At 37.7% G+C, this 16,107-nt stretch overlaps 2 protein-coding genes and 1 pseudogene across 3 annotated transcripts; all 3 read left to right on the top strand.

Moving 5' to 3' along the window:
- The first annotated feature begins 2,923 nt into the window (after positions 1-2,923).
- On the top strand, positions 2,924-4,255 carry LOC143592525 (F-box protein At5g07610-like). The gene has a single exon (XM_077072422.1). The coding sequence runs from the start codon at positions 2,931-2,933 to the stop codon at positions 4,119-4,121; it is 1,191 nt and encodes a 396-aa protein (XP_076928537.1). The 5' UTR covers positions 2,924-2,930; the 3' UTR covers positions 4,122-4,255.
- A 1-nt stretch (position 4,256) lies between these two features.
- Positions 4,257-13,183, top strand: LOC143592522 (uncharacterized; annotated as a pseudogene). The gene is made up of 5 exons (XR_013145939.1): positions 4,257-4,272; positions 4,938-5,126; positions 5,271-6,598; positions 11,912-12,635; positions 12,702-13,183. The product of XR_013145939.1 is annotated as an uncharacterized LOC143592522 (transcript).
- Positions 6,710-7,690, top strand: LOC143592532 (MDIS1-interacting receptor like kinase 2-like). Its single transcript, XM_077072429.1, has 2 exons — positions 6,710-7,304; positions 7,371-7,690. The coding sequence occupies exons 1-2, from the start codon at positions 6,710-6,712 to the stop codon at positions 7,688-7,690; spliced, it is 915 nt and encodes a 304-aa protein (XP_076928544.1).
- Positions 13,184-16,107: the final 2,924 nt, after the last annotated feature.

Below are 16,107 nucleotides of genomic sequence, written 5' to 3'. Positions count from 1 at the left end.
GAATTGTTTTTTTTAGTGAGGATAACAGCAGAAACATTTTAGATTTTTAAGATTTTTTGTTTTTTATTTATATTTTGCGTTATGATTTTTTTTTTTTTTTAGGGGTTTTCTATTAAGATAAAAAACCCTTCAAAAAAATATTCAAAAATAATAATAATAAATTCATAACTCAAAATATATATCAAAAACAAAAAAGGTAAAAAAACTAAAATGTTTTATTTGTTGTCCTCGTTAAAAAAAATCTCGAGAAAAGATTCTAATGAATTCACTTGAAATCCTCCACATTTTAGAAGGATTTGGAATCCCTTTATTTCAAGGAATTTGAAGGAATTGAATTCCAATTCCAATTCTTTAACAACCGGACACATCAAAATGGAATTAAGATTCCAATTCCAACGAAACGAACACGCGATGTCATGGGATTTTAATTCCAATTTTTTTGAATTCCCACGAATTCTGTCAAACGAACGCGCCCTTAGGTTTTAATATTTAAACCACTTAAGTTAATGATTACTGGCTGCTTGTCACTGTTCTACAACTCACTAGCCATCAATCGGATTCGAATTTTTATATGCAATTTTCTGTTTTATATGTAATTCCGGTTACATATACACACACACATTTTGAAATTGTTGGAATTGGCCGGAATTAGGACTGATTAGGAACAATTAGCAATGATTAGTTGGCGATTAAATCCGATTTTTCCAACACTGCTGGTTGTAATATCATTTAACTATTTGGAGCATAACTTTCTTCAATGGTGTATCTAAACAACTTGGAGTTATTTTGTACTAAATCATCTTGAAACATAATAAATTTTTACATGGAATGTTGTGCTTGATAAAGAAACTACTCTTATATCTTATAATAGTTATGTTCATAAAGCAAGGGTTTTTTATTTTAATTTTTTTTTCTATTAGTACTTTTTCAAATGTTTCTGTTCCAAACGTTAACCATTTTTCATTTTACTGTTAGATCATAATGCGATTGCCAGATGATGCACAAGTCAGCAATAGTTGTGGGATGTGGTGAATGATTGCATTAAGGTTCCAGTGACGTGCACGTCTTCAGTCAAGGCTTTATATCATTTTGCAAATGATGCAGAGAACAGTGACATTTTTGAAACATTACCTTTAGAATAGAATCAATTGAGAAAGCTATACGATGCATTATTCATCAGTTCTAACAAAGGCCCAAGAATCTTCTGGTATGGTTAATAAGTCATTATTTACAAATACGCGTTTAATCCTGATTAGGCTTGTGTTAATCCGAGTAGTGAGTGTTAGTAAAGCTTGGATGTCAATCCGCTTTTTACATTTGCTTGAGAAAAGAGAGGAGTAAAGTTTTCCGAAAGTATAGTGTCTCATCCGGTTTATGTTAATCTTGATTAGGTTTTTGTCTGTCAAGAATCGTTGGGAAAACGCTACTCCTCTGTTTTCTCAAGCCAATGTAATAACTGGATGATGGTCAAACCGTTGATACCCATAATGACATAGAGGACCCTGATCCAACCGCAACTATGGCTGAATCTTTGCCTTCTGGTGAGGATGAGTCACCTCTCTTGAGTTTATCACTTGGTGAATTGTAACTCCCAAATATTGGTAAGCTTTTGCTAAATTTGTGTGCAAGTATCCGTAGTTAGGCCTGTAAACGAACACGAACACTTAATCGTACAAATATTTGTGTTCGTGTTCGTTCGTTTAATAAATGAACATGTTCGTGTTCGTTTACGACTGTTCATTTAAAATCTAAACGAATATGTCACGAACATAATTGAACAAAGATAAACAAAAACAAATAAACGTATATGAACTCACGTAATGAATAGAAACATACATAAATGAATACAGACGAACAAATATAAAACATATTAAGGTGATATAATTTGTAAAATACAAATAATATTCATATGTTTTCGACTAATATGTAAACGAACATGATTGGACATAAACAGACATAAATGAATGAATGAAACATGTATTCATGTTCATTCATTTAATTAAATGAACACAAACTTTTTGTTCATGTTCTTTGTTTATTAAATGAACAAACATAAACGAACTTCCACTGAACCGTTTATGGACAGTTAATTGAACTTTCGGTTCGTTTACAGGCCTATTCGTACTTTGTTTTTGCATGATTAGATCCCTTAACTTTAAGAAACTTTAGGATGAAGTCCTTGGATTTTGTTTGTTTCTATTTTCAAAAGTCTTTGCCTTTTGCAATCCTAAATCTTTCAACTTTTATAAAAACAGCAAAATGGTTCTTATATGTGATTCACTTAAGTCTCCAACATTTATAAAAAGTTTTGTTTTGTTAGTTTACAAAGTCTGGAGATTTAATCAGTCAAACATGTAGTCAAAGGACTTATTGGTGAATTCCTCAAAAAGTCTTAGTTTTTTTTACTTCTTTAATGATACAAATGTTATTTTTTTGTTAAAGGTTATATTATAAAAATATCTGATATACTGAACTGTAGGTGAATTAATTAGAATTAATCAATGAACAGCTTAATAAAAAAATGTATTATAGTTAATGGAAAGTAAATTGTCACTATGAATTTATATGCTAGCAATAAATATATTCTTTTTTGAAAGGCGGGTTTCTTTTACTTCCGGGGACACAAACCCAGGACCTTTAGGTGTTTAAGGGGCTTTGTCTCTGCCAATGGGCCACCGACTGCTAACAATTAATATTAATGTCTGTTTTGGTTCATCCACAATATCTGAATCTGATTATACAATATTACATAATCTTGTAACAGACCACTATCACTGAGATTTCTTTCCTCTTTCGACTTATAAATGAGTTTTCACATCAAATGATTTTTAATCGAAAGCTTACATCGAAAGCCCGTTTCACCAGCTTTCATCGCAGTCTTGCGCCATTAAAATTCACACCACTTCCGTTTGGCCTCCACCAATTCTACAATGGTAAGTACCAGAGCCAAAATCAGGAAAACCCAAAACGCCCTAAAAAACTACCACCCGAAGGAAACCGCAACAGATTCTGATCATCAGTTGACTTCGTCTGCAGAACGGATCGGTTCCAACGATGACCTTTTAACCGAAATCCTTCACCGGCTCCCTGTTACCTCCATCCTGCAGTTCAAATCTGTATCGAAACACTGGTGGTGGCTTCTAGGTCACCGGAGTTTCACCCTCCGGTACGACAAACTTCCGATCTCTCCTGGTCTTTTTGTCCACAACAATTACGTCCCGTATGACATTGAAGACCGAAGCCCTCCTCCTTTCCGCGGTCTTGATTTCTGCCCTGATCTAAACGGTATCAAAATCGTTCAATCTTGTAACGGTTTGCTTCTTTGTTGTAGTGATCGAGGTCATATACGTGATCATAAGTACTACGTATTCAATCCCACCACCAAGCAGTTTGCGATCATCCCTTTTGTCCCTGGAGATGGCGATGCTCATAAAACGATCCGTTTCATGGGGCTCGCGTTTCATCAAACAACTTGTCCCCGTTACAAAGTTGTTTGTATTCTTGGTAATGCAGGTATATTTGTTATTCATATATATTATTCCGAGACGGGGAAATGGAAGACTGTAAACAGTTCTTTCTCTGAGGAATTTTACGTGCCCTTCGGAAGTGGAGTTTACTGGAACGGAGCGATATACTGGGATCCATTTGGTCATAATCCATTATATTTCGATCTCAACTTAGAACAGCTGCAAAACTTGCCATTACCATTGCCGGTGCAGTTGCATCTCCCAAGGTACTTTGGGGAATCCCGAGGCCATTTGCATATGGTGAAAACCACCAGTCATGAATCCTCTATCCATCTGACTGTGTATGAGATGTTAGGGGATCATTCAGGGTGGGTTGTCAAGTACCGGGTAGATGATGATGATTTGGATGGTTATCCTCGCATGATCCTGAGCTTCCCACATGCCCGTTATTTCAATTTTAAGGTAATTGATGTTGTTAGAGGTGAAAAGGAAGAAGATACATTCCTGTTGCTGAAACTTGATAGGGCGATCATAAGGTACGATGTTCTGGAAAAGAGTTTTAAGTGGTTAACTTATATGACCACCGACTTTGAGCTTGGAAGGCATGGGCGCAGGGAAATTCATCCTTATATCCAGTGTTTAGCTTCATTCTGACCGGTTACAAAGTGCGTTGAGGTTTAGCTTTAATAAGTTCTGATATATGCATGTTAGCTACTTAGCTGTTTGATGTAATGACTCAATGCTTGATGAACTGTTTTAGTTTGTTTTGTAGTCTTTTGAGAGTTTAATATGCTTGTTGAAACTTGTGAGTATAATGATTCAATTACTCATTTCTTGCTCTTTTACTAAAAATCTTTGATAAGTGTAATGCAAAAAATCAAGTTGTTCCATTTGCTACTGATTAGAACTTTATCTTCGTAAAACGCTGCTGTGGCATTGAACAATTGATCAGAATGTGAATAATCTTTAACTGTTGCTGATATTATATCAAACTGCTTCTGTGTAATTTCAGTTTGCTACTTCAGATTTTTTTTTTTTTTGTGTTGATACTAATCAAATAAACACTGTTTTCTTTGACCATATAGCTGCACAAATGCTGCCTTGATTACTGTTAGGCCTGTAAACGAACTGAACACTCATGAACTGTTCGACTGGAAGTTCGTTTATGTTCATGAACGCTCATGAAAAAAAATGTTCATTTAATTAAACGAACACACGTTTTGTTTGTTCGTTTATGTTGGTTCATTTATGTTCGTTTATGCTTGTTTAAATTTTATGCATATATACATACATATATACTTGGTTATGTTTGGTCAATTATGTTCGTTTGCGTTAGCTTATGTTCTGTTATTTTCGTTTAAGTTTGTTTTTGTTCATGCTTCTTTAGGTTTTCAACGAACGAATATGAATGGACACGAACATGAACACAAGCATTTGTCGATTATGTGTTTGTGTTCATGTGAAGTTTAGATATGTCAAATAACTCGCTTTCTGGCCACATTCCTTCCGGCATAGGAAACATGTCTAATCTCAGATATTTACACCTAGAAATTAATAACTTCTCAGGGGTGATTCCATCAGAGATAGGAAAGCTAAGTTCTTTAACTTTTTTTTCTTTGGCGAGTAACAGTCTTACTGGTCTTATCCCATACAGCATAGGTAACCTCAGTAAAATGGTTTATCTTGACTTACATGACAATGAACTTGAGGGACACATCCCTTCACAAATTGGGACACTGAGTTTGGTCCAAAAAATTGACTTCTCTTTTAATTATCTTACTGGAGCCATTCCTTCATCAATAGGAAATTTAACCTCTCTCTACTTCCTTTATCTGTATACTAATCAACTTTCTGGGTCCATTCCATCCGAACTTGCTGGGGCTAGGGATCTCATGGATATCGAAATTGGCACTAACCATATCACAGGTACTATTCCAATCACTTTCCGAAATTTCAGTAGCCTACAAAGGATACACTTTAGTGAGAACTTCATATCTGGGCCGATTCCAAATTATTTTGCCAATTACACTCAGCTTACAGAATTGCACTTAGCTGATAACAACTTCAGTGGCGTCATACCACCTAACTTAGGAAAGAGAACAGCCCTCCATGTATTGACCTTGATCATGAATAATTTTGTAGGTTTCATTCCTCAAGATATGAACCTAACTAAAATGGAAATATTCCTTGTGTCCAATAATATGCTATCTGGTCCTTTACCAGACAATACATGTGTCTCCGGCTTACTTACATATTTTACTGTGAATGACAATCTCTTCTCTGGCCCTGTGCCTAAGAGCTTGAAAAACTGTAGCAGCTTAGTCAGGGTCCGGCTTGATCATAACCAACTTACCGGAAACATCTCTCAAGATTTTGGGATATATCCGGAGTTGAATTATATGGATCTGAGTAACAATAATTTCTACGATGAGGTGTCTAGCAACTGGGGATCCTGTCCTAATTTAACTAGCTTAAAGATATCCAACAACAATTTGTCTGGAAAAATACCTTCAGAGCTCGGAGGAGCAACAAGATTAGTAAGGCTTAATCTTTCATCCAATCAATTGGTTGGTGAAATCCCAAAGAGCTTTGAAAGATTAAGCTCACTGGTGAGCCTGTACTTGGAGGACAATAAGCTATCGGGTACAATTCCTTCAGTGTTGAGAAATCTGTACAACTTAGAAGAACTTAATTTAGCGAAAAATTATCTTACCGGCCCGATCAATGGAAATTTAGGAGAATGCTTAAAGTTGAGGATCTTGAACCTAGGCTGTAATAAACTTGAGGGAGCTATTCCTGTGCAAATTTGCAAGTTGAAGAAGTTAGAAACCCTTGATCTAAGTGAAAATAATTTGACAGGGACGATACCACCACCGCTTGGGGGTTTGACCGTTGTACAAATGTTGAACCTCTCTCACAATAACCTCACAGGATTTATTCCTTCAAGTTTCACTGCAATGTTAAGTTTAACCACAGTTGATGTATCTTTCAATCAACTAGAGGGACCACTTCCAAAGATGAAAGCACTTAAAGATGCACCAATGGAGGCACTTGGACACAACAAGGGGCTATGCGGAAATAACACAGGGTTAGTCTGTCCCATCGAACCAAGGAATCAAGGTAACAAGAAGGTTTCGATCATACTTCCTATATTGGGATTCTTGTTGCTCGTGCTTATAATTGTTGTTATATTCTGCTATCTGCGTAAAAGTGACCTGAATGTAACTACTAATCCACGAGAGATGCACGGGAAACCTTTTACCATTTGGAGCTATGATGGGAAAATGGTATATGAGAGAATCACTGAGGCCTTGGAGGAGTTCGACTCAAAGTATGTTGTCGGGGTCGGTGGATATGGAACTGTTTATAAAGCAGAAATGTCATCTGAAGTTTTTGCGGTGAAAAAAATTCACGCACCAGAAGATGGGGAGGTGCAAAATCTCAAGAGTTTTGAAAATGAGATCCGAGCATTGACAGAAATACGCCATCAAAACATCGTCAAACTCTACGGATATTGTTCACATTCACGTTACTCGTTTTTGGTGTATGAGTTCTTGTCAGGGGGGAGCTTAAGAAGCGTATTGAATCACAAGGAACAAGCCATTGAATTTGATTGGAAAAAACGAGTAATGGCTGTTAAAAGTATTGCCAAGGCCTTATCCTACATGCACCATGAATGTTCACAGCCAATCATCCATAGGGACTTATCAAGCAACAATGTTCTGTTCGATTCCGATTGGGCTGCTCATGTGTCTGACTTCGGCACCGCCAAGCTATTAAAGTCAGACTCGTCTAACTGGACTTCTTTTGCCGGAACGTTTGGTTACATTGCTCCAGGTATAAATCAACCTTTCAACTACTCATTGTATACATATGATGTTGACTTGAGATTTTGTTTCATAGAGCTTGCATACACAATGGAAGTGAATGAGAAGTGTGATGTTTACAGCTTTGGGGTGGTGACACTAGAAATTATAATGGGTAAGCATCCGGGAGATCTCGCCACATTATTAGAAGGCACACAAGGCATACCTCATACTGAATTTTTGGACAAACGCCTTCCTCCGCCTGTGGAGCTAGTTGCTAAGCAAGTGAAATTACTTGTGGAGGTTGCATTCTCGTGCGTGCATAAGAGCCCTCACTCTAGGCCGTCAATGATGAATATTACTGTTAACCTCTCTAATGAGAGGCGTCCAGCCAACAAGTGTGAAACAATATTGTAACATAAATCCATCATTTTGATTATAACATAAGCTTCGGTTTACAAATCGGGTCGGTTTAAATAATAAACGAATACAAACAAGACCCGAAATTGACGAATGTCACAGTATCCCCTACTTTAGGAAATTTCGTCCCGAAATTAAGACGAAGACGATGCTGCGAACAAATGTGGATACTTCTCTTTCATTTTGTCTTCTCGCTCCCAAGTGAATTCTGCGCCGCGCCGTGATTCCCATCGAACTTTGACTAACCGAATACGGTTACGCTTGGTTCTCTTCTCGTTGCGATCCATGATCTCAACGGGTCGTTCAACCAAGACCATCGGCTCATCGACATGTACTTCGTCGAGAGGTATATGGAGATTACCCTCGGCTAAGCACTTTTTAAGATTTGAAACATGAAATGTCGGATGAACACCGGTAAGTTCTTCCGGTAGTTCGAGTCGATAAGCTATTTTTCCAACACGCTCAAGGATTTTAAAAGGACCAACGAAACGAGGAGCTAGTTTACCCTTCTTTCCGAAACGGGCTACCCCCTTCCAAGGAGATACTTTTAGAAGGACAAGATCGCCAACATTAAATTTGATCGGTTTTCGCCGTTTGTCGGCGTAACTCTTTTGACGACTTCTAGCGGCTAGGAGGTTCTTACGGATTCGATCAATAACGTCGGTGGCTTCTTGAACCATTTCGGGTCCCGTGATTTGAGCTTCACCGACTTCGTTCCAACTAATCGGAGAACGACGTTTACGACTGTAAAGAGCTTCGAAAGGAGCCATCTCAATGCTCGAATGGTAGCTATTGTTATAAGAAAACTCAATGAACGGAATGTGAGAATCCCAATTCCCACCGAAATCAAGAACACATGCTCGTAGCATATCCTCGAGAGTTTGTATTGTACGTTCGGATTGACCGTCCGTTTGAGGATGATAAGCGGTGCTAAGATCGAGACGTGTTCCCAAAACTTCTTGAAGTGAACGCAAAAAATGAGAGGTATAATGAGCATCACAGTTAGAGATAATAGTCAATGGTAAACCGTGTCGGCACACGATTTCTCGAACATAGATTTGAGCAAGTTGCTCGACAGAATACTTCTCGCGGATCGGAATGAAATAAGCAGATTTGGTCAAACGATCGATGATCACCCAAATGCTATCGTTGCCCTTTTGGGTGTTGGGTGATTTAGTGATAAAGTCCATAGCAATGTCTTCCCATTTCCAAACGGGAATCGGTGGTTACTCGAGTAAACCAAAAGGTCTTTGATGTTCAGCTTTAACTTTTGAGCAAGTAAGACATTTAGATACGAATAACGCTACGTCCTTTTTCATACCCGGCCACCAAAAGGTAGCACGAAGATCGAAATATATCTTATCTGCACCGGGATGAACGGAATACCGTGAATTGTGAGCTTCGTCGAGTATACAAGTACGAAGGTCATCGCGATTTGGAACCCACAAACGATTGAGAAAGTACAAAAGACTATCGGGTTTGGTTTCGAGTTGAAGTTCGGCTCCACATGACATTTCGTCGTACATGTTACCTTCTTCAACGGAGGTACGTTGAGCTTGGAAGATCGGTTTGAACGACAACGCTTAGAACCAGAACGGATTTAACATTAACCTTTCGACTTAGGGCGTCGGCGACAACATTCGCTTTATCGGGATGGTAACGAATTTCGCAATCGTAATCACTAAGTAATTCGGCCCATCGTCGTTGTCTCATATTGAGATCTTTTTGGTCAAAAATGTGTTGAAGGCTTTTATGATCGGTAAAAACCACACATTTCGTACCATAGAGGTAATGTCTCCAGATTTTGAGAGCGAAAACAACGGCACCAAGTTCGAGATCATGAGTCGTGTAGTTCTTCTTGTTGACCTTAAGTTGCCTTGATGCGTAAGCGATGACTTGACTTCGTTGCATGAGGACACAATGATGAGAGGCATCGCAAAATACCACGAAATCGTCGTTTCCATCGAAAAGGATTAAAATGGGAGTGTTGCAAAGCATGTCCTTGAGAGTATAAAAGGCTTTTTCTTGCTTCGAACCCCAATCAAATGGTTTTCCTTTATGAGTGAGGGAGGTAAGAGGTAAAGAGATCTTGGAAAAGTTTCGAATGAAACGTCGATAATATCCGGCTAAACCGAAGAAAGGATCGAATTTCCGTGGGAGCCGTTGGAGTTTTCCAATCCTTAACAGCCTCAATTTTAGCGGGATCAACATGAATACCTTTGTTGTTTACGATATGTCCCAAAAATTGAACTTGCTCGAGCCAAAATTCGCATTTGGAATTTGGAGAACTTGGCATAAAGTCGTTCGTTTCTAAGAAGTTCGAGAATGGAACGCAAATGATGCTCATGTTCGGATTTGGATTTGGAAAAGATGAGAATGTCATCAATAAAGACAATAACGAATTTATCGAGGAATGGTTTGCAAACGCGGTTCATGAGGTCCATAAACACCGCGGGTGCATTTGTTAACCCGAAGGGCATAACCGAAAATTCGAAATGTCCATATCGAGTACGGAAAGCGATTTTTGGAATGTCTTCGCGAACACGCAATTGATGATAACCTGATCGAAGATCGATTTTGGAGAAGCAAGTTGCGCCTTGAAGTTGGTCGAATAGGTCGTCGATTCGTGGCAAGGGATAACGATTTTTAATGGTGAGTTTGTTAAGTTCCCTATAATCAGTGCACATACGAAACGAACCATCCTTCTTTTTCACGAAGAGAACAGGAGCGCCACAAGGAGAAGAGCTAGGACGAATGAAACCTTTATTGGAAAGTTCTTCGAGTTGGTTCGATAATTCTTGCATTTCTGACGGGGCTAAACGGTAAGGAGCCTTGGCCATGGGCATCACGCCGGGCACAAGATCGATTCGAAATTCAATCGGACGAACGGGTGGAAGACCGGTGACATCGTCGGGAAAGACATCGAGGAAATCACGAACAATAGAAATATCTTGGATTTTCCTTTCCTTTTTGTCTTTTGTCGCCAAGAGAGCTAGGAGCGGAGCATACTTTTGGCGTAAGTATTTTTGCGATTGAGAGCACGACATGAGATTAAGCCTTCTCGAAGTAGCTTTTTCGAAGACCTTAAGGATTTTACCGTTGACAAGCGGAATGCGAATGAATTTATCGAAGCAAACAACTTCGGCACGGTGCAAAGATAACCAATCCATGCCTACTATGACATCGAAACTTCCCATTTGCATCGGGATGAGATCGATGGAGAATTTATGGTTAGCAAGAACGAGAGTACAATCGCGGACGACGGAATTTATGGTGATGGAGTTCCCATTGGCGACTTCAACAGAAAACGATCGGGAAAGCTTGGTTCGAGACACGGCAATTTTCGACTCAAATTTCAAAGAAATGAAACTTCTATCGGCACCCGTATCAAATAAAATGGAAGCCAAATGTTGGTTCACTAAAAACAAGGGGTGTATATTATATATATGTTGCACAACCATAAACAAGTATTAATAAGGCTACATAAACTAATTAAGATGAAAGACTAAAAACCTTCAAGAACATTTAAGAAGATAACCTTGAATCTTTGATGTTTGAGAGAGTTTTTTTTTTTTTGAGTTGTAGCAAGGGAAAATGAAAAGGAAATGTGGTGTATATATAGGGTAATGTTGGTGGTCAAATATGGGTGTGAGACACAAGAGTTTTCATGCAAAATGGATCAAGACAAAAACACAAAACAAAAAAAAAATTAAAAAAAATAAATAAATAAAAATAAAGGTAGGATGTTTTCAAGACCCAACAAGTGTGAAACAATATTGTAACATAAATCCATCATTTTGATTATAACATAAGCTTCGGTTTATAAATCGGGTCGGTTTACATAATAAACAAGACCCGAAATTGACGAATGTCACAGTTATTCCTGTACATATTTCCAAGTTGGAAAAGTTAGAATCCCTTACCTCTCTCACAATGATTTGACCGGAAGTATACCGCCACAGCTTGGGGGTTAGGCAGTTGTACAAACATTGAACCTTTCTCACAATAACCTCACAGGCTATATTCCTTCAAGTTTCACTGCAATGTTAAGTTTACTCTTGGTCGATGTATCATTCAATCAGTTAGAGGGTCCACTACCAAAGATGGGAGCATTTGAAGATGCTTCAATGGAGGCACTAGGACACAAGGGGTTATGCGGAAATCACACAGGATTAGCCTGCCCCCATCCAACTAAGGAATCAAGGTAAAAACAAGAAGGTTTCTACTGTGGTTGTGGTTCTGATCATACTTCCTACATTGGGATTCTTGCTGCTCGTGCTTTTTATTGCCGTCATCTTATGCTATATTCGTAAAAGAAACCTGAATGTAACCATAAGGCCACAAGAGACACGAGCAAAGCCTTTTACCATTTGGAGCTATGATGGGAAAATGGTGTATGAGAGAATCATTGAGGCCTTGGAGGACTTCGACTCGAAGTATGTTATCGGGATCGGTGGATATGGAACTGTTTATAAAGCAGAAATGTCATCTGAAGTTTTTGCAGTGAAAAAAATTCACGCACCAGAAGATGGGGAGGTGCAAAATCTCAAGAGTTTTGAAAACGAGATCCGAGTGTTGACAGAGATACGCCATCAAAACATCGTAAAACTCTACGGATTTTGTTCACACTCACGCCACTCGTTTTTGGTCTATGAGTTTTTGGCAGGAGGGAGCTTAAGAAACATACTGAATCACATGGAACAAGCTGTTGAATTTGATTGGAAAAAGAGGGTGATGGCTGTTAAAAGTATTGCGAAGGCCTTATCCTATATGCACCATGATTGTTCACAGCCAATCATCCATAGAGACTTTACAAGCAACAATGTTCTATTTGATTCTGAATGGGTTGCTCATGTGTCTGATTTTGGCACCACCAGACTATTGAAGCCTGACTCGTCCAATTGGACTTCTTTTGCCGGAACGTTTGGTTACATTGCTCCAGGTATAAATCAACCTTTCAACTACTAATTGTATACATATGATGTTAACTTGAGATTTTGTTTCATAGAGCTTGCTTACACGATGGAAGTGAATGAGAAGTGTGATGTTTACAGCTTCGGGGTGGTGACACTAGAAGTTATAATGGGTAAGCATCCAGGAGATCTCCTCACGTTGTTAGAAGACACACAAGGAATACCTCATACTGAATTTTTGGACAAACGCCTTCCTCCGCCCGTGGAGCTAGTGCTGAGCAAGTGAAATTACTTGTGGAGGTTGCATTCTCGTGCGTGCATAAGAGCCCTCACTCTAGGCCGTCAATGATGAATATTACTCTTAACCTCTCTAATGAGAGACGTGCAGCCAAAAGAAACACGATTTCCCTCTGAACCTTGGAGAGGAACTTTCGCTTCAAATATTCTTAATATCATAGTATGTTTGTTTTCATTCCATAGATAAACTTACATGATCTGCTGTTCTATATCTATGTATTTCTTTTTAGTATATGAACTTAATTTGCGCGCATTCACTCGTTAAAAACTATAACTATATCACAAGGGCATTCATAGGACAATATTTATGGTAACTACAACTAACAACTTCTAAAGCATAGAAAGGTGAAAAAAAATATTAGATTACATATAATTTGTGTAAAATACCTCCTATAACAAGATACATGACATTGGTGAATGAACATACAGTAAAGCTATCCTGGTATTTTCTTGCTTAAAATAAAACAGTCACTAAACCCCTTAAGTCGAGAAATTTGATGACAGTCATTTTATGATAATAGTATAAAGGGAGAACAAAGGTAAGCACAAAAATAAACAACATAACCAAACAATAATAACAAAAATAACTATGAACCCAATATGGCCACAATTTATACAAATTCAAGTGAAGAATACAAATTAAATAACAAAACCAAACTTGAAGCCCTCATACTGTTGCAGCCCAATTTCTTTTATTTGAAGCCCAATAACTCATTAACCAAATTATATCATGAGTCATGTCACTGAAGCACATAAAATCCGATATGGTACCCGACCCGAAAAACCGTAATCGGCTATGACCTAAACACATTATTGTGTAACCTGTTTTAAACCCAACCCTACCCACCAGTTATAAATAGGATATAGTATTTCGTCCTAGACCCTGACTTGACAGAAACCGGTTATTGTAAATTAAACACAGGTATTCCTACCTAGCCTGGTAGTGGGTTTGACCGTTAGAAAGCAGCTATATAGCCCGTTGGAGCATGAAGCCATGAAACTAGCCAGTTGTTTATTTTTTGTTTTTTTTTGCCATTGTAATTAAATCCTCCCTTTTAGTACAAGTATTTAGTGGATGATTTGATTTAATCAAAACACTGCAATGCTATTTAAAATGCACTATAAACCCTCCCAAAATAGTAACACACTGAGACCATGCGCACTCGTAAAGTTTTGGCAGCATTTTGAGGCCAAAACGCCGGGGAACTAGGGCTGTAATCGAGCCGAGTCGAGCCAGGGTGTGCTCGAGCTCGAACTTAATCGAGCTCGGCTCGTTTTCTTAATTGAGCTGAAAAACCGAGCTTGAGCTCGGCTCGTTTAAGCTCAAGCCGGGCTCCTTTAATTTTTTTAATTTTTTGTTTATTAGTATTTTTATTTTACAAATTTTGATATATATATATATATATATATATAAAAGACAAAAATTATAATTTTAGCATAAATATTCTATAATTTATAAACTAGAGAATTTATAACTTTATATGTTTTACTTTTGTTATTTTTTTAAAAGATTTTAGAGATTGAGTGGCATAATATATGTATGATTTTTATTCATTTATTTATTGAATGCTATTATTATATATAGATATTAAAATTTAGGGTTTAATCTAAACAAGCTAACGAGCCAAGCTAACGAGTCGAGCCAAGCCGGACCGAGCTCGAGCTCGAGCTCGACTTGTTTAGAAATCGAGCCAAGTTGAGCCGAGCTCGTTCAGAATCGAGCTTTTTTCAAGCCGAGCTTTTTTTGGGCGAGCTTCGAGCGAGCCGCGAGCCTCGGACTTTTTGAACAGTCCTACAGGGAACACCGCCCCCTCAGCATTTTGGTTAGAGTTTTGATTGTGAACGTTGTGTAGATAACGCTGGAGGGGGAAGGGTTTATCTAATCAAAGTTTTTTATTTATAGTACAGGATTAAAAAAAATGATGATCGTGCAATGATTGTTGCAGAGTTTTAAGGTGAGTTTTGACTACGCTACCTTTTTGCAAAACTCTACAAAGCTGATTGGATGCCACGTGGCGTAAACGCTCAAGGATGAATAGTTTTGACTACGCATAGTCTAATAGGGCTTCTGAAAGTTTTCAATCTTTTGTTATTACTGGTGCTCATCAAGCGGAATTGTTTTAGAAACCATTTCTAAAACGAGGAACCTAACTATTTGGGGACATTTTGATTTATATAAATGTCAATAGTCCCAACAAAGCGCCATGCAAGTATTGTGGTTCGTTTTTTAAAACATGAATCAAACACGATTTTGAAAAAAAAAACATTTAGATACATATATGCAAGGTGTTGAAAGTTGTTTCTAAACGAGAACAAGTAACAATGTCTTTTAACATAAATATTTGGAGTTACAATGTTGAAAGCACTCTAGAAAGCATGACAAAGTTCGCGACTTGAGATGGTTTGTGGCTATACCGCTTTGATAACTAGCGCTTGACGCGTCTCATCTAAAAAGAGTTTCTAAACATGTTATAATCACGTAAGTCGTACCACCTTAGACGTGATTGTCTTAAAATATGAGAAAAGCTAAAAAGAAGTATGATTTAAGGTTGGGGTGCGTTCGGGAGAGGGACAGAGAGATATCTTGTTTATTTAAAGTATTAATTTAAAGAGTAAATATATGTTATTTAATTTTTATATGTTAATGACTTAATGTGGATATTTTATTCATTTAACGTTAACTTAGTAGAACACAGCTAACAGCGTTACTGTGTTGAGCCAAAATGACAACAAAAGGTGTACATACAAGCACGAGAGAACAAAAACTTTTGCAAGAAAATGACGAAAGCGACAAAACCACAAGTACAGAAATAACAGTTTACTCAATAAAATTACTATGGTTAGCCTATCAAATTGACTAAAAAGGACATTCTTTTCTAATAGGAGTGTAATGGGTTTTGAGGGTTTAAGGGATGTAATGAGTATTACGAAACCCATAAGTTAATAAGTTGCAATTCTCCAACTTATAAAACATCCTTATTTTACCTCTGATAAGTTTAATCCAAAAGTGCTTTTTTGTTTGCCAAACAACTTATATAACTTATTAACTTTTTAAAAAATTAATTAGTTATAAGGGGACTCAAATAAGCAATCCCAAACAACACCTTTGTTAAAAACCCTAAAATCTTATCCATCGTTTGTTTCGGGGCCGAAACAGTACCATCAAATTTCGAAAACTTATAAAACCCACCAAGTAATTATCAC

Source organism: Bidens hawaiensis, unplaced genomic scaffold, assembly GCF_021521415.1.
Source record: "Bidens hawaiensis isolate Kalapana, Puna unplaced genomic scaffold, B.hawaiensis_p1.1 tig00041019_1, whole genome shotgun sequence".
In the NCBI taxonomy this organism is placed as follows: Eukaryota; Viridiplantae; Streptophyta; class Magnoliopsida; order Asterales; family Asteraceae; genus Bidens; species Bidens hawaiensis.
This window is presented reverse-complemented; position numbering and strand designations above follow the sequence as displayed.